This window comes from Phoenix dactylifera, unplaced genomic scaffold (genome assembly GCF_009389715.1).
Source record: "Phoenix dactylifera cultivar Barhee BC4 unplaced genomic scaffold, palm_55x_up_171113_PBpolish2nd_filt_p 000077F, whole genome shotgun sequence".
In the NCBI taxonomy this organism is placed as follows: Eukaryota; Viridiplantae; Streptophyta; class Magnoliopsida; order Arecales; family Arecaceae; genus Phoenix; species Phoenix dactylifera.
Window position 1 is genome coordinate 1,351,315 of NW_024067676.1, and position 18,923 is coordinate 1,370,237.

The 18,923-nt window shown below is 36.3% G+C and overlaps 2 protein-coding genes across 2 annotated transcripts; one reads left to right on the forward strand and one right to left on the reverse strand.

Moving 5' to 3' along the window:
* Positions 1-1,031: 1,031 nt before the first annotated feature.
* LOC103721691 (U1 small nuclear ribonucleoprotein A-like) lies at positions 1,032-12,329 on the forward strand. The gene is made up of 5 exons (XM_008811996.2): positions 1,032-1,336; positions 4,467-4,639; positions 8,599-8,692; positions 9,333-9,406; positions 11,635-12,329. Exons 1-5 carry the CDS (start codon positions 1,249-1,251, stop codon positions 11,926-11,928), a joined length of 723 nt encoding a protein of 240 aa, XP_008810218.1. The 5' UTR covers positions 1,032-1,248; the 3' UTR covers positions 11,929-12,329.
* Positions 12,330-14,118: 1,789 nt separating this feature from the next.
* Positions 14,119-17,767, reverse strand: LOC120104707 (mediator of RNA polymerase II transcription subunit 28-like). Its single transcript, XM_039116297.1, has 3 exons — positions 17,471-17,767; positions 14,675-14,787; positions 14,119-14,537 (listed from the first exon to the last, which is right to left on the reverse strand). The coding sequence occupies exons 1-3, from the start codon at positions 17,658-17,660 to the stop codon at positions 14,403-14,405; spliced, it is 438 nt and encodes a 145-aa protein (XP_038972225.1). The 5' UTR covers positions 17,661-17,767; the 3' UTR covers positions 14,119-14,402.
* Positions 17,768-18,923: the final 1,156 nt, after the last annotated feature.

Sequence of the window (18,923 nt, forward strand, 5' to 3'; positions counted from 1 at the left end):
TCTAGATACAATGAAATTCCATTTTACTAATTCATTTCTCTTATTAAAAATCTAATTGGAGCCTTACAATAAATAACTACTTTGCAACAATTTTCATCCAAAGATTCACCTAATCTTTTTCCATATTATATATAAAAATGACAATTTTAAACTTAAGGAAGATTTTTTCTTCATTTCATCTATTTTTTTATACCGTGTATATCATCCTATTTTTCTTTAAAATTATGTTAATTATCTCGCTTTCTCATCCTCATAAACTACCACCATATGCACTTTCTCTCCTATTTTCTCAATCATATCATTATCCTTTTGTAAAATATTTGGATAGATTGAATTCTACTTATTTTTTAGATTCATCTTCCGATAAGATGAAACTCTTTTATTCTGACTCTTAAATAGAATCACCTGCTCTTTTCTCTTTTCTCTCAAACATGCATGGGATGTGCCTAGTTGCTGATCGAATAAAAACATAAATCTTTGAGTTGAATACATATATAATGAAGAGCCTTCTTATAATTTCGGCGCATGATATTGTAGCAAACACATAAACATTTTTTCCAGAGAATAAGATTTAGGTCATAGCTACTTGTGTTCATAAGCTTGATGTAATGTTGAATGGTTTTGTTAACCGATATGCCCAAGCTATCACATGCGGGACAAGATAGAATTTAAACATGACCAAATATTAAGATTTATGCAATATAGCATTGATCTACCCTCTATTTTTCTCTTAAAAAAAGAAAAGAAAAGAGAGCGCGAGACAAAGTAGGATTCAAACACGCACGTTAGATACTTAAGGTTCAATTCCAAACCATAATAAACAATTAATACATGTTGAAGCATGAGTTTATATATATGAAATTACTAGTTCAAAGTTTTTCAAAAAATATTAATTCAAAGTCATAATTTTTCAAAAAAATTATTTTGAGATATATATATTTATATCTATTTATGTTGGACAAATATAGAAACGGTTATGGATACATATATAAATATTCGAATGCCCAAATTTACATCAATATCTGGATATAAAAATATATCCTTACAAGAATTATCTGATCCCATTTTATCCGGGAAGGACAAAAGCCAGATAAATAAGACCAGGAACAAGTTGGAGAGCTAAAAATTTGGCTCGAGTTCGGCTATAATCGTGGCTCGGCCGCGAATCAGAGAAGCGACCAGGACAAACTCCCTCTCTCCCTCGGTATCTCTCTCACTCCCTTCTTCGCTCTCGCTTGCGAGACAAAGATGAGCACCGGTGGTGATGACGCTTCGGCGATTCAACCCAACATGACCATCTACATCAACAACCTCAACGAGAAGATCAAAATCGATGGTAAATCCTCTCCCCCTTTTCTTTCTCCTTTTCTTTTTGTTTTCTGGAGGCGATGCAAGAATCCGTTTTCTTAAGCCCTAAACCCTCAACAGAAGATTAGGGTTTATGTGGTCATGTGCTTTTGTTACTTCTCTTTCTTTGGTATCTCGAGAAAAACCTAGGTTTTTTGTATGCCCTTATTGATTTATTTTACTTCCCTATCGTTCATCTATTGAATTATAATCTTTGACGAAGTGATATTTCATCAATTCTTGTGTCTAATTCTTGGAGCTAGGAAAATGTTTCGTACCAACGTATTCGGGTCCATAACCATTCATTCCAATGCACGGGATCTTGTAGCAGTTATCAATGAGGCCCTATCAATTAGTATTACACAGAAGAAATCAATTATAGAAACTAATACAATTAGATCAGCTCTTCATAGACAAACTTGGGATTTGCGATCCCAGGTAAGATCAGTTCAGGATCATGGGTTCCTTTTCTATCAGATAAGAAGGGCTGTTGCACAAAATGTACTTCTAAATAATTGTCCCATAGATCCTATATTCATCTATATGAAGAAGAAATAATGTAAGGAAGGGGATTCTCATTTGTACAAATAGTTCCTTGAACTTGGAATGAGCATGAAACAATTAATGATACTTCTTCATCTTTTGGGTTATTCTGTCGGATCGGTCGCTCAATAGTTTTGGTCTTCATCCGGACCTGTTGAAAAAAACAAGGATCCCTTCTTATGGATTCTTGAGAAATGCCTGTTGCAGAAAACATGTTCTTTCCTTTTTCTTTTCTTCTGAGCTGAATACCTCGTGCTCGGTGTTGGTGGTGATCTTCTGAATACATGAACTGCTTTACCTGGTCTATAATATTCCATTTAAATCATAGAGTCGTGATCTTGATTAGTTTGGTGATGGCTAACTCGACATGGATTTGGGTATGAGCCTTGAAACTGACTCTGAATCTGAGTAATATAAGATGGGGTTGTGTGAAAGGAAGAATGATGTCAGATTTGGACATTATGTTTTTTGTGGACTGGATTTGTTCAATAACATCTGAATTTAGGGTACCTCGTAAGATATAGGTGTTTGTTTGACTTGGGGTTTTGGGAGAATTCGTATGGCTGATAGTCTTTGAGAAATAGAATGCTCCATGTGCTTAAAGGAAGATGAGAGGGTTATCAACTGCATTTAGAGGTATGGTTTTAGGCTTCAAGATCTGCTTGTGTGAATTAGACTGTTCTGATATGGCCTGCTTGTCTTCATGTGTTGTGAGAGAATTGCGTACTAGTATGTTACATTGGAAAAGGGGTAGGTTTGTGCCAGGCTTATGATTGAAAGTTTCCGTAGTTTGATGTACTAGCTTGACCGCAGGGTGAAATATCTTGCTTTTGTCTGACCTTTAATCAGATGCAGTGTATTACTTTTTAATACTGGAAAGGGAAGCAAGAAAATAATGAATATTTTGGAACTCAAATATTTCATAGTCTTCTTTGGTTTTGCCAAAATTTAACAAAGTTTCATTTTTCTGTCAGAAAGCATAACAGAACCTTAAAATAATAAAATTTTAATAAAATAGATAATCAATAGTTTGAAAAGTATACAGCTGTTTGGAGAATTTCATGGCTACCGTCCCGACTACTACTAATTTATGGAAACAGGATGGGAGGGGGATGCCAATAATAAAATGGAATGGTTGGTGTAAGAATGGACTTAGAAATGCTTGCTTTGATTGTAATAATAAAGAAGAACTTGTATACAAAGAAGTGAAGAGCATTGGCGTGGATGAAGTAAACATTGATTATTGTAACTGTTCTTCTCTTCTTTGGGTGAGAAGACTTCAGTTTAGCTCCAATCAACAAATATGGTTGGACATATGCACCTCATAAGGTCAATAAAATTATACAGTGCGTTGAAACCTGTCCCTTATCAGTCAACAAGCTAAAAGGTGCATTGTCTGTATCTAAGCTTCACAATATTGTTAAATAGCAAATAAGCAAGATCAGAAGAGGATTGTGGAAGTTTTTGATTTGGCCAAGAATCAGCAAATAGCAGATAAGCAGTGTTAACATTATGTATCCCTAAATAATTGTGGAATTCGATTTTTGGGGCTTCCTTTCCTATTCATGGACATCATCTATGACTGATAATTATTTTCCTTTATATTCATAATTTGATGCAACTTCACCTTAATTTTGAGATAATAGTGAAAAGGAGCTAAAATTTTCACAATGTAACCATCCTAACAGGCTTGCAATAGTTTCTTGCCACTTCCCTCTTCTAGGTCTTGGTGTATTTATTTGTTCTGCTAATTGTAAGGAGCACAGGCATTTGAGTCAAAACTCATGTAAGCATCAGAAAGCCAAATATTCTGATCATACTATTCCATGGATTGTTACAATGGATATTTAAAGTAGATGATGTGTTATGTTTGTATATGCACCATGAGGCGGCATTTGGTATGCCCATTGTTTTCTGCCAGCTTAGCAATCATTTATGAGCAAGTTTATAAAGAAATCCAACTGGTACGAACCATCGACCTCCTAAGTTCGATCTATTCCCACTAGGATCTATTAGTTGGATCTATTTCATAGAATAATTAAGATTTGATTTCCTGAATTTTCTCTCTCTGTTATCATCTCTTCTTCTATGCTTCTCCATTCTTGTTTTATTTCATTCAGACTTTTTCCAGATCTCTCGAAAAGTCCATAGTAGCCTGCATAAAGCCTCTAATATTAACTGTGGACCTCTGCAAGTCCTAAAACATTGAATCCTCCCGCAATAGTACCAAACCTCCTCTCTGCTTTGTCTTTGTTAAGCTATTAACCTGATTAGACATCTGATCTGAACATCTGCTGGAGAAAGTCTAGATTAAAATGGCCAAAAACCACAGGGCTGTTATCCATTTTGGGCTCTTTGAGTACCAATGTGATGAATTATGATAATATCTCTTAGGAATACTTAATTGCTATTCAATATCAGGACATGGTTGTCTATTTTGAGTCATTGATTGTTGTTTGATGTTTCACTTTCTCTATATTGCTTTACAGATTTATTTCCTCTTATTCCATTTGAGCTTCTCCTTCTGTTTACTTGAGCTGATTTTATTTGGCTAATATCAATGTCTTGTTAAACAGAACTTAAAAAATCCCTGCATGCTGTTTTTTCACAATTTGGGAAGATATTGGAGGTGCTTGCTTTTAAGACGCTGAAACATAAAGGACAGGCATGGGTTATCTTTGAGGATGTTTCATCAGCAAAGGAGGCACTCAAGCGGATGCAAGGATTTCCATTCTATGACAAGCCCATGGTAAATGTCAAGGCCTTTTAACCCCAATTATGATGTTTATAAAAAAAACATTTTAGAGCTTTTGTAGCAAATTTTGAATTTTTAAATTAGGGTGTCATCATATGCCTGATAGCTATTCCTTACATCATGCTTTTAAAGTCATATTGAGTTGGCTGTGCTTTGTTGGATCCATGGTGATCTTTTTAACATACAGTTTTTAATGCATGATTGTAATGACTAGGAAACTAATGTTGGTATTCTGCTATAAATTGATGCTACATTAAGAGATTATGAAGATACGCTGTGCTTGTTCTTCTACAAAATTTGCCACACTTGATAACTGAAGTCTGATGTAATTTTGTTTTCTGAATAAAACACTGTTAAGCATTAATTCTTCATTTCCTGGAGTTTATCAAGAAATGATCTATGGAAAACCTCATACTAAGAGTACTTCTGATGGTAGATAAGTCTTGACTGTACTGTTTATGCATGTGTTTGTCAACTTTTGTCACAGTTTAGATTATCACAAATTACTCTCACATCTCATTCAAGTGACCAAAATGGATGCTACTTTTGGAGGAAAACGCCCCTTATGTTGTTCATGTAATTTCTTGTTTGGTAATTCCAGGTACAAGTTATAAAGGTGAGATATTAACAATATTTTTAAATTATACCATATTTTTTCTTGTGCTCTCTTGACATTATTTAGAGGAAGATGGGAACAAGAAGGTTATACTATATATACAAGGATTTACATGCCAACCTGTAATAGTGTGGACAAGGCTTTGATGGTTACGATTATAGAGTCCAACAAGATGATTCAGTTGCGAACTGCTTTGAGACTGTAGAAGCATCAAATGGTGCTCAAGGCTTCGAGAGCTTGGTGTTTTTGCATAGTTCTTTTGGGCCGCATTTCGGGTGTTAGGGTGGTTGATATAATTGTATGTTGTCAGTCTGGGATGTGCCATTCCCAATTGGAGTTATTTACTGATCTCCTTTTGGATGATCGAACAAGAATAAATATCTGTAAACATATTTGAGCGGCGTAATTGCCATGAATGGATGTGTTTTATGGCGTCAGTTTGGCTAATGACATTCTCAGTCTGAGTTGTTCTTTAATTTCCTTTTGGATGATCTAATAACAATAAATATCTTTGGACCTATTAGGGTGACTTAATTAAGTTATTGCTGTTGATAAGCTTGGAAGAACGACTCTTCAAAGGAAGACTAGCTTTAGAGTAGAGAATAGAAGTTTGATAGTAGATGTTTGCCATGTGAAAATGAGTGAAAATTTATTAGAATGGTTAAAGACAAGCTTGAAGAAGCGCTCAAGAACTCGAGTGATTCCTAGGTTGGGCACAATATAATTTCACCTGTCACTAACAAACTCAAGTATAACAAGATTGAAATTCGAATTGCTTTGTTACTTTATGGAATACATGAAAGGGAAGAAGTATAAGAAATTCTGAGGGAAAAAAAGAATAAGAATTAAGATTTTTGGTGTTGTTCTATGCAGAATTTATAAATGGAAAATAGGCCAGGATAATGCTGATCATAACAGGAATAGAAATCACTGACAGAAACTAATGTAAATTGATTTTTTAAAAGGAAAATTAGGGTTTGTGTGCATGCATGTTCATTTGTTTGTGACTCTGTGTGTGTGTGTGTGTGTGAGAGAGAGAGAGAGAGAGAGAGACATGCGAAATGTATGTTTTCTTCTTCTAGCTATTATTTGAGTAGTGTCAACCTCAGGATTAAGGGAAGTCTATTTTCCCCTATCCTTTTTTTTCTTTAAACCAAAAGTTAAGCCATCCTGACAGCATTTATAAGCTCATCGAGTAAGTACCATGGTTGATTGCATTTGTGTGCAAAAAAGCATGCAATACCTAAATTTGATGTATTTAGAAGTTCTGTGTTTCAATTTTTATGCTTAGGAAAATTACTGGTAGTTACATGCAGGAGACTTATTTTTCATGATTCTGTCCATTAGGCTGGAATTATGCATCTAATGGGTGCTTTAGTTAGTTACCGATAAAACCTTATATCTGTTGCCCTTAATTTCTCTCTTCAATCAAGTTAAAATTTTATTTGTAATACAAGTTCAATTTTTTGGTATTTGTTCAATCCTTGAAATTTCCTCTTGTTTCCCCTTTCATTTCATTTATTCTTTGTTACTAGTCTTGGCATTTTCTCTTTTTTTTTTGGATAACAAGCCCATGGGAAAAGAGAAAAAGATCATTTCTGCTAACAGGTGCTTGAGGAATCATGTGATCATAGCTTAGGTGGCAGTTGTATTTCTACCTTAGTACCTTCTGTCTTACTTATGTAAGAAGATGATAAGGGGAGTGAACAAATGGTCGTTACAAGATAATTCAATTGGTGGTTTTACTGGGTTGTGGATGAGAAAACACATTACCATTCTAATGATCATGGTGGCTCTATTGTTACAGAAATAGTGGGGAAGAAATCATGCTAAACTTGGGCAAAGACTTGATGAAGATCAAGTTGCGGTGTCAGGAATTGGTGTTCTTGTAAGGATACAAGATCAAAAATTAGGATATATGGGTTGGCTGTTAGAGATGAAATTTTTTTGCTTGTAATGTGAAAGTATTAGATGGAGAACATAGAAATAGCCCTCATAATTTTTGCAAGCAAACTGATCTGCACATCTGTCAAGAAAGTACTTTTGGACTAGTTCCAAACTATAAAATTCCCTTAGTAAGATATACTATAAACTAGCAAATAAGTTTCATGATATTGGTTATTCGAGTTGTTGTTTCAGCAGTTTTGGAGATCATAAAAAAATCTGGAAATATGGGTCAGAATTAAGAAATAATAAGAAATAGTTAAAAACATGAAATCTGTCAAGAATAACAAATTTAATGTCATCTCAAAATATATAATATGTTTAGTACCTTTAGATATAATTCTTTTATGGTACTTTCCTGTTGAAACAATAAAAGTATTTTTGAAAATGAAATGTGTAAAAAGTTGTTTTTGGAGTGTACTGTATCAAACATTTGCAGTCTAACATATGGAAGGAGAAAGTTTTGTGAAATTTTAGCTCTATGATAGCAAAACCTTTGTCAGAAAATGTACTTTTCCTCTAAATGGTTTTTGAAGTTTGCGTCCCAGTGCTACCAGTTGTTCACAGAGCTTGCAAAATTGAAGTTTTCTCTAGAGAACATATCCCAAATTTAAAGAGATGAAAATATGCATATAAGTAGAATAAAAAACCTTTGTATACATTATATGTGGTGCCATGAGATAGTGACCCACCCCAATTTCTTATCAGGTTTGGGCTGAAACCCAAACCTTCGATTATTCCTTTTGGAGTTTTTAAACAAAATTTTAGTCATGGAACCATATAACATTCATGATAAAAAAGAAAAGGATATGACACATAAGAATAATTCTTTGATCTTTCATGCATATGTTTAACAGTTGAAACTTGAAATGGTCATGAACTTATGTGATAACCTGTGCAAAAATGTCTTTTAATGGGACACTTCAGTAGCTGGTTAAATATATCAACACTTCTAGCTGACATATGGACTCCATTTTGAGTGTTCCCATGAGTGCCATGTTGTGTCATGTGGTGTCTAATGTCCAGACATGTCAACATTCTAGGAATCTGGAAATTGAATGTTCTGATGATGCAGCAGTTAGCATTTGAAAATAAGTTCTTGAAGTGACATATCGAATGATGAAAAAATGCTTTCAACTTATATCCTACAACCTCAAAGCTATTCATTTTTCTCAAATTTTCATCTTTTCTCATACCAGTGCAAATGTAATAGCAGGGTTGGTCCTTAGTGCATGCAAGAGGTCATTTGTGTTAGCCCCAAATATTTTCTGTTTCTAAGTGTTTATATTGTGGCATTCTGCTTTGATTTTTTCCCTGCTTACATTCTTGTCCCATTGTGGGACCGCTACTTTCTCTGCCCTTCATAATGATAAGATGGTTTGTTAAAATGCAGAGAATTCAGTATGCAAAGACCAAATCAGATATAATAGCAAAAGCTGATGGTACTTTTGTCCCTCGTGAAAGACGGAAGAGGCATGAAGAAAGGGGTGAGACTGGGCTTTGGTGTTTTTTATGTTACTTAACCCCCCCCCCCTCTCCCTCCCTCCCTCCCTCCCTTCCTCCTTTCCTCCTCCTCCTCCTCTTTCTTTCTCTCTTTGTCTCCTTATGTAAGAAAACTGCTTATATCTATGTTATGTAATTTGGTGATTCAATTTCTGGCTTCTAAGCTCTTCTATTCTTTATGAATCATTTCATGGTAGATATGAGCATAACTGCATAAACATAACCATCTAGCCTTTCCGAACTATTTGAGATTGGCTTTACGGATCCCTGTTTGCCAAGTAGTCCTATTTATTGGGTGTTTGAAGGATCAATAAGTAATGCTGGTTGATTATTTAACTTGGAAAATGCCACCTCAGTTTTCTTTGACACAAATATGATGTACTAGTAGATAAGTGACTAAACTAATGCTTTTCAGATGCTAAGTTAACAACATTGATCATTTCATAAATATACACAATAAGGGGCTCAATCTCAACTCCTGCCTGACTATCTTGAGCCATTATATTACATAATTTACCTATCAAAACTTTAAAGAATCTGTTGTATTAGATATATATCTGCTTAATTTGCATTATTTTGATAGGAAACATTGCTTACATTTTTTCTGGTTATGATACTATGCAGCTGAAAGAAAGCGGCGAGAGCAACAGCTTGATGCTACCCAAACTGGATCTGGCCCCTACGGAGCTACACCACCTGTATGCATACTGGGATTTTTATCTTTCATATTTTGGATCCTGCCATGACCTGTTCTAGAACTATAATAACTTTCCAAGGAGGTTATGTCTAGCCTTCTTCGCAAACTTTGCCATAAAATGTGCTTATCATGCAAAGTTACAGTTATACCTTCTGAAAAATGCAACAGCATGAATATATTAACTACCTTGGCTACCCTCTTGTGCCTTATATCGGCATGATTAATGCCCATCCAAATCTAATTTGCCATAAAATTGGAAGGTCCAACCCAAGCAGTGTTCTTATCTTTATGAAACTGAAATCCATCCCATACATTAAAAAATTAATAAATGAAAAAACTCAATATTTGATTCCGCACTTTCTCTAACTCATCTGCTGCCCCCACTGCTTTTGGAATTGCATATTCTGTCTCCTTGTATGTATTCAAAACAATCCATCTGTTTTGTAGTCTTTTGTGTAATTTCAAGAAGATCCACCAAACACAACTTTTTTCTTCTTGTGCAGGATCATAATAGTTGATGCCAGCTTCTAATTTCATTCAAGATCGTAGTTATCCATGCAAGGCCTTTACGCCCCACTTGTTTGAGATCACAACCATCTTACAAACCCCCTCAAATGCGAGATTTTATGCATTAGAATAACCCAAACTCAACAACAACTTGATATGATTCTCTATAAGGTTTTACTTGTAGGACACAAATTAGCTTGTTATTCAGACATATGAACAAACTAATAACAGAAGCAAGGAAAAGAGAAAAGCAGTGTTTTTGTTTGATAAGTTTGAAATCTTATAGGACAGGAGATGTCCTTAGATGCTTTTTGTTCCATATGCACGGATTCTCAGTCTTTTCCCTGAATAGGACATGGCGGTCCGATATGAGGTATCTTAGGTTGTGGTTTTAAATATGAGAGTTCATTATGATAATAGAGCTTGAGGATGGTTTTGTTCAAACTATATACTGATCTTTATAAAAACTTAAATGACATGGTGTAGTTGAGTTCTTAAAACGGATAGATCCACTGTTTAAAATAATATTTAGCTACTAGTAATTAAATAACAAGAGGTTACGGCTTTCTACTTATAATGTATCACCTTTGCCGATCACATTGATCACAAATGATTTTACCGGAGGCTGATAGAATTGGTTCAAAGATAAATATGAGACTTATCTGTTTCATGTCTTTTGTAGGGAAGCTTAGCAAAGTAGGGTTGTCAAACTTTGGGCCGTGTTATGTGATATGAAAATATGTGGTTCTCTGGTGGCAGATCCTACACTTCTAGCTTATACATTGGTCTCATGCCCAACCCATATGCAAATTTATTACCAAAAACTGACTTTTTTTGCACATATTGTATATTACGATTATAAGGATACATATTGTGTTACAAGAAATTACCTGTATAGCACCATTCCCAGAGCTGTATTCACATATTTGTATTATTTTAGACAAGAAGTGTTATACATGCATATGGGGCAGATACCAAACTTGGCTACTTCTAGCAATGGGAGCAAAAGATGTTGCTTATTTGCCCTGATAGTGGTATATGACACCTGTTAGGAAATACAACATGAATAATTATATGATAGCACCAATTTCTTGAATCCTCGATTGGAACAAGATTTAGCACCAGCAGTAATCTGTGTTAGGGAGTGAAGGGATACATGCTTGGGTGACAGGCACCGATATGTGCAGAATTTCTATTGGTGGGAGAGGATGTTTGCTGAAGTATTTGTTAAGTTGGGTCCTTCATAGCTCATATAAATACTTCCCTGCATTTTCTGATTTGATCTTTTTCTCGTTAAGAAATTTAATGTAACAGACCTGAATGGCCAGTTTATTTTTTGATGCTTATGGTTGAACATCAGTAATAATCCCTGCATTGTTGTCTGAAAGTGAGCAGCAATGCTGTTACTTGAACCTGCTTACCAGCATCTCTGATATCAAAGGAATGTTAAAAGGAAAAAGGAATTATTCATAGAACCATGCTTCAAACGGAAGTCGACAATGTAGATCATTGTTGCAATCTATAATAATTTGAGCTCATGAGCTATCTGATATATTTAGGTTTTTTCCTCGTGTGTTTGTATGCATGCTTGTGCTGATGGTTATAGTTTGTCTTTTACATATATTGTTGCCTGGTGGGTGCTCTGATTTCCTAAGCCTTTTTTTTCCTTTTCTTCTTTTAAAGAAAATTTTCCTAATCTACTTTCACATTAAAAAAATGCAGCTTTCTCAATTGCCTTATCCTGGAGGGGCTAAATCGATGATTCCTGAAGCACCAGCACTGCCAAACAGCATACTCTTCGTTCAGAATCTTCCCCATGAGACTACTCCCATGATGCTGCAAATGCTCTTCTGTCAGTATCCTGGTTTCAAGGAGGTTAGAATGGTAGAAGCAAAGCCTGGAATTGCTTTTGTGGAGTATGGAGATGAGATGCAGGCTACACTTGCCATGCAAGGTCTTCAGGGTTTCAAGATTACACAACAGAATCCTATGCTTATTACATATGCAAAGAAGTAGGCTATGTGCGAATTTCTGGTCTGTTTCACTAGGGTTTTCTATTGGTGCAGCTTTAGCAAGGGTACTTCCTTCAGTCTGGGAAGTTTTGGATATTCCATTTTGGTTGAACATGTTGATGTATCCAAGGGGGAATTACATTGTGTGGAACTTTCTCATTCTCAACACTGACCAATTCTCTTCAAGCATTGGTTTGTCCGTAGATCTTTTCTCAGGGGCTCCGTTTGTTGGCTTCTGTTCTCTTCAGAGGTTTATCACGTACTACGGACCTCTGACAGCGGCGTTTATGTTAGTCTGTGACACCAGGATCATTTTTTTGATTTTTGATCAGCATGGAGGTGTCGATCCGGATGTTATTTGTCATTCGCAACATTGCGATCATAGAATATCTGGCAGTCTTTCAATATTTGGATCTAATATTCCTCATTGATAGCTAGCTGCTGCTAGCATCCATCAGCTCACTATGGAACACCTCACTACTGTAGACCTTCGATGCATCCTCAGGATGAGCAGCTCTCTCGGGAAGAGCAGCATTTAATAAATCAGCGTTACTGGAAGCCCATGTCTCCACCTCTATGAGTGCTTTAAATGCCCATATGACTAGAGAGAACAAAGCATCAGTGGTAGAACTCGACATTCAGATAGCATTGGCCGAGTCAATGGGAGTATGTTTGAGTTTACTTCTTAATTATTTTGTGCTATAAGAATGAAATTAGTTCCCTATATGAAACATTGTTATATTTCCTGTTCATCCACGCTCTCTTGCTCTGAGGGAACTTGCAGCAGGTTACAGGTGGTTGCATGAGCTTAGGCTGTGACCGTTACACTACATACCTGTTGATGATTAGGTTTACGTTGAGCAGCAGCTCCTTTAGCTTAAAATTGTCGTTACGAGAATTACGGCAGCAAATGATGGTTGATAACAGACCTACAGTCTGCCACAATATCTGTCCAACCTTCCATTGAATTTTCAAATGAGGGTTGATGCGAGTGATGGTGATCATGAGATTTCATCCTGTTATCTGCAGCCAACTTAACTGCAAATTACTGCATTCAAGCTTTATTAACACAAGGGATACAAAGCTCATCGATCATACACTTGGAAACCTTTTTTATAGGTGAGCATCCATTTCCGATGCCTTCAGAAATCATCAACTTTCCTTTCGACATGAAATGACCTGAGGATCCTGTATCAACTTCCTTGTAGCTGCACCTTCAGAAGAAGGTAGGGTCTCCCAGGGAATCAGAATAACAGGACAAACGAGGTTCTTCCAACGTAGTACACGAGGGAAGAGAAAGCACCTGTTTCACTTTTACTGATCCCAAAAATCCTGATCTCTCTACTTTTACAACCAAGCAAGATACAGGGAATTCAAGGTTGACCTCGAATTTATATATCTATTCACCTAAAGATAAGTATAGAAAAGGAAAGAAGAGTAACCAATGGCGAAAAACATGTGCCATCAGCAGCATATAGAATATTTCCCTAAATAGTAGTATATAGCATATTAATTTGTAACTTATAAATATTTAATAGTATGAATATACATCTAGTTTGTGATTTGGGCATATTTCTTGAGGGACCATTTGATCAAGGAAAAAATCATGAATGTGTTAAGGATATTACAATTAAAAACAAAATATTGCCGTTAAATTGGAATGTGTCGGACTGCTACAGGCCTGGATCTCAATTGGGTTAGCCAAGATACATTGGTTTTATAGACCAAACTAATTAGGTTGCATATACATATATATACATAAAGGAGAGAGTATGACTAATATGTGTCTCCATGCAATAGTTCAAATCAAGTGAATCTAGCCCGTTAGGCTAGCACCAATGATCCAAGCCATTAGATACAATTTACTCTCTCCAAACTACTTACTACTTGCATCAATCTCTAGGGCATAAAGATGATGAATACAGTTTATCCAATCCACCATCACTTTAAAATCAATTTTCAGTAGGAAAAAAATGAAAACCTTTTATATAACATCTCATAAATTCCCAATTTGAGGCCAATTTAGACAAGAAACATATTTGTGGAATTTAGTCGAACTCTCTTAGCACTAACCTAGCAAAAGCATTTCAATTACATATTTGTTTTGTCCAGCATATTTGATCATCCAAACACCTTATAAGGTAACAGTATGCTGAATATATCTGGAAACATTACGAACTGAAAGAACACAACAAAAAATGAGAATAGTCGATTTCAACTATTATTTAGATGACTATTTGATGATCATGGCCTTTATTTTGCCATCCTACGACACTGGCTGATTCAGCAGAAATTAACTCCATTTCCTACATGACTTTTGATAAAGCCCTTAACGCACAGCATGCTTCGTATAGACCTCCACAAAATTACAATTTCTTACCACCCCTGAACTTCTCTATCATTTGTTATATAGGATCCCTCTTGGTATAAGTAATAGACAAACTGCTGAACTGAAACAAACAAACAATATGAGAAATTCTACACCCTCTCCAGCTCGGTGACATGCTTCTCCAGCTGGTCCTTCAACTCCTTCCTCCACCCTTGAATGAGTTTCTCGTGCTTCTTAATCAGCTCAGACTTGGCTTTCAACTCTTCTTCCATGATGGAGATCTCCTGCCAACATAATCCAGAGACAAAATTGTGAGAAAATAGCCCCATATTCATTAAATTTTAAGGAAAAGAAGCATAAGATACTTGTGAGGAAGACTTTCCTACGGTATCTCAGAAAATTGTCCTTAATGGAGTTGTACCTTTCGAAGCATTTCTTCCTTGGTGGGCTGATCCTCACGTTGCAGCCCAATGAAATACAATTGAAGCCTCTTCGCAGACTCCATAAAATCTCTTGCATGCCTTTCAACATCAACTGTTTGCAATCAAAAAGCATGATTGAACAAGAAACATTTAGTTTACAATTACATTACAGAAGCAGATGACAATATGTTCATTCCTGGCATGCATTTTGGCATGTAGTAAAAAAGAATTGATATTTCTAAGTTGTGCCTTCTCCGGCTGCCTTAATGTGCTGTTTTATGGATCAAGAGTTCTGCATGCCATTATGCTTTATAAGAATACTGGTAGATGTTTGTACCCAGGGAAACTATGGCTTTGTTTGGATGCTATGAAAGAAAAAGAAATGAAAATTTATGTGAGGAGACGTGTAGGCATGTGTTTACTCCTAAATTGGTTGTGTAATAGAAAGATCTTGGATACTTATACAAAACCAAAGAACTCAAGTAATACCTTCTAGTTACTAGAGGCAAAGCAGCACAGACCCTTTTAGGATTGACCATAGCTAATCGTGATTGTTGTGACCAGATTTAAATTTGATTGGATATCGTCCCTAAGCGTGGCGATAACGGGGCTTAAATAAGGAGAGAGTATTTGAGGTCTCGTGCAAGCATGTATTTTGTCCCTTAATAGTTGTACATTGGAGAAGTCAGAGGTACTTATACAGAAGAAGATTAAAAATCAAGATCTATAATGATATTAAGAACCTCATTTTATAATATGTGATTGGCTCAAAAATTTTGCATTACGATGGCTCAATATATTAGACTTGTAAATAGAAGTTGCTCGCATTTTTATGATCTTGAAGTGAAGATAGGGGCACAACCTCACATAGAAAAAGAAAATACCATTACAATTTTCCATGACAGGACAAAGAAAGTATGAAAGTCTTTTACAAACAGATATTTTGATAAAGAGGATGAAGCAACTGCATTAAATTTACCAAGTAGTAGCTACAAAGGGCATGATGGTAATCTAACTTTGCTGGTTGCTTTGTATTTTACTCAGCCTAATTATATACATAAAGAGATCATGTTTTGCTCTTTCCTCAGAAATTGTGCTTCACGCAATGCCGGAAGAAAAGGACAAAAAGGATATAATAGCAATCAATCTTTAAAAATTCTTAACTAACTTTCGACAGAAAATATGATTATAATGAAACTAAATGCTTCTGCAGATAATCATTGTTGAATTACAAGTAATCCATCCCCAGCACATCTTTACTCGTGAATTTTGAGTTGATTCCTAAATGAGAATCTAGATCTTAAATTACATTTGCTGAGGTTTAACATGATGACCAGTTGCAATTAATGGTCTGCAGAATCCACTGGGAATAATCCATTGACATTGTAAGATGTGATCTGAAGCTCTGATCACTGTGCATAAGAAAAAATGTGGTAATAACTATTAAATGATGACAAAGATGACATAGTCTAATGATTCCACCAACTCTGACTGTGTAACAGAAGATTAACACTGAAATCAGTTTAGTTGCTCTGGCAAGTAGTCTTCAGGGCTATAACAAACTCAGTAGAATTGAGGCCTCAAAAGAACCTAACATGAAAAGTTCCCCTCCTAGGACATAACCTAAATCACTTCATCCAAAAAAAAATAGCCAAGTCAAAAATGACAGGATAGAGTTATCACACACTCTCACTATCTTAGAAAAGCTATCTTTTACACCCCAAATATGCACCATGTCCTCCATATGCCCTGACCATCAAGTTCAACCTCAAGCCACCTAAGATTTCTTACCTAGAAAATGAAGCAGACAGGCCATAGTGACTAGGCTAACAAAATTGAGGTCTCCTACTAACTCAGTGGTCTCGTAATGAGGTTTTAGAAAGGAGTGGGAAAATGATGGACCAATAGATGATATAATTAAGTGCTTTTAGGATAAGTTCTTCTATTAGGAGGTGCGGGAGAAGTATTACTTGGCAACCCTCTTTTTTTCCTTTTCCATTAGGATTCGTTCTTGTTCGTACATCATTATTTTATATTCTGTCAAATTTCTATTTTGTAGCTGCTGCACAGCTCTTGGAGGAGGTGACTGTCAGCCAGCAAAGCCCAAGGGAATTGGTGATCTTCTCATTGTAGTCCTTCACAATAAACTAATGCATAATTCTTCCATTTTAAACTATTCGACAATGATTTGACTCTTATAAATGCCACTTAATCAAGCTGAGTAGTTGAACAGCTCCTTCAACAATCAGATTGAAGCTTGATCAATGAAATCGTCAAGAACAAGAATCTCAAGTATAAAGATTAACCAGATCAACAAATTCACAAAAAGGACAAATATCAATGGAAAGCCTCAAAATATTGGATAAAATCTTGGGTTTTCCTTATAACCAAGCACCAGGAAGAGGGAATAAGCTGCACAAACTACAAGCTTTCAGCGGTTCACACTTCAAATCAATCGACCAAAACTGATTCAAGACCAAGAATTCATCTATAAAAGTGTTCACTTGCAAAAGTTCAATCACAACTTGAGCGCATCCAAACAAATTCTCCTTTGATTAAGACAGCCATTCGTTAACCAACACGTTTTTCGGGACAGAACAAAAGAGACCCAGCCCACAATCCCATATTTGCTAACGTAGAGCCAAAAAAAACACTCCAATCAGTCCAAGATCCAATCTTTCTACACTAAACCATCACTAGGAACAAAATCTAGAGTAAAAGAGGACTAATAGATCGAGATGAGAGCTGAGAGAGAGAGAGAGAGAGAGGAGAAAGAAGGGATGCGGAGGACTGACTCTGGTGGGAGGAGTGGACGGAGCGGTCAACGGCTTGCAGTTCGCGGGCGGGGAGGCAGGGGAGCAGCGCCGCCTCCAGCGCCGCCACGCAGGCCATCATCTCCTCCCGCTGCCTCTGTTGCTGCGGCGGCTGAGACAGCGACGGAGATCGCGCCGGCGACTCCGTTTGGGCCTGCTGCTGCTCCGCCATCGGAGATATCTCTTCCTCGAGGGGTGAAGCCCTAAAGCCTTTTCGAGGGAATAGAAAAAGAATGGCTCGATTAGAAGAATGCTCATGTCGAACGCTGAAATGGGTCAAAATTATGTTAGGGGTTCAAACTAGCTTTAGAAATCCAGATGTTGCTTCCAAATCAATGTCTTATTTTTTTTTGACCTGAACCCTAGTTTCATGATTTCGAGAGATACCGATAAACAATTTTCTTCTTGAGGTTAAAAGAGTCATTTTACTATATGACCATTCCTTAATTCGAGGAAATATTTCTCGAGACAAAAAAAGAGAAGAACAATTACTAAAACATCACTTGAATCTTATCTCCTATAATAACGGCAGAAGCATAAGAAAATTACTGTTGCATCAATTTTTTTTTGGGAATTTGACTGAAAGCCACAAACAATTAATTACTTAGTATTTGAGCTCCACTAAGGACATATTTGGGCGCGTGAAATCAGACTATGGAATAAAAATGGAAATAAATGTCTCTCATTTCAGCTATTTAGTTGAAGAAAGTTTTGTTTCTATTTCAATTTTAGATAAGAATGAAAATAGTCCAATCTTCTAAAACCTAATCTATACTTTCTTCTAGTATTCAAATTTTATTTTAATTTTGATTCTAATTTCAGTCATGAACTAAATATATAGGGAGTTATGGTCATGTCGATTTCTATTCCAATTTATTCTGATCCCGATTCTAATTTCAATTGTAAACTAAATATGTGCCAAATTTTAAGCATATTTATATTTAGTCTTTTCATAATATAGGATGCTTCGAGCTTCAAAATGTATTTCGGAGCCATCTAATGTCATGGTTTTCTTCGTCACTCCTCGTTTGCTCATCAAGAAAAGAAGAAAGACTAAGGAAGCATGCTGAAATCATGTCCATAGAGCTCTTTTCTGCCGGCCATCATTGTTTAGAGAAATTTATCTGAATTCAAGATGGAATTTGTTGCTGGTGGTCCAAACCGAGAACGATTGACACAGCGGTGTGAACGGGGTTCCGTCTGAGTTGTCTTGGTTGGTGTTGGTTACGCTCCACCTTCCACCGGGAAACCTGCAAGCAAGCCTCGCACCACCACTGGGGTAGTGGGGGCCCTCCGACGATCAAGTCAGAGGAGATTGGAGGAGGAGGAGAGATGATAATCGCAAGCAAGAGAGTGCTCTGGAAGATATTGCTTACCCCCCCTTCTCCCCCCAGCCGCATATATACCTGGCTGGGGGGTCTCTCAGGGGGGTTTG

Excerpts from the sequence above, each read along its gene's own strand:
- LOC103721691 (XM_008811996.2), top strand. The coding sequence starts at position 1,249 with ATGAGCACCGGTGGTGATGACGCTTCGGCGATTCAACCCAACATGACC. Across the intron at positions 1,337-4,466 it reads CGAGAAGATCAAAATCGATG|AACTTAAAAAATCCCTGCAT; the intron begins GTAAATCCTCTC and ends CTTGTTAAACAG. Across the intron at positions 9,407-11,634 it reads CCTACGGAGCTACACCACCT|CTTTCTCAATTGCCTTATCC; the intron begins GTATGCATACTG and ends AAAAAAATGCAG.
- LOC120104707 (XM_039116297.1), bottom strand. The coding sequence starts at position 17,660 with ATGGCGGAGCAGCAGCAGGCCCAAACGGAGTCGCCGGCGCGATCTCCG. Across the intron at positions 14,788-17,470 it reads CGTCCACTCCTCCCACCAGA|TTGATGTTGAAAGGCATGCA; the intron begins GTCAGTCCTCCG and ends GATTGCAAACAG. Across the intron at positions 14,538-14,674 it reads AGGAAGAAATGCTTCGAAAG|GAGATCTCCATCATGGAAGA; the intron begins GTACAACTCCAT and ends TTATGTTGGCAG.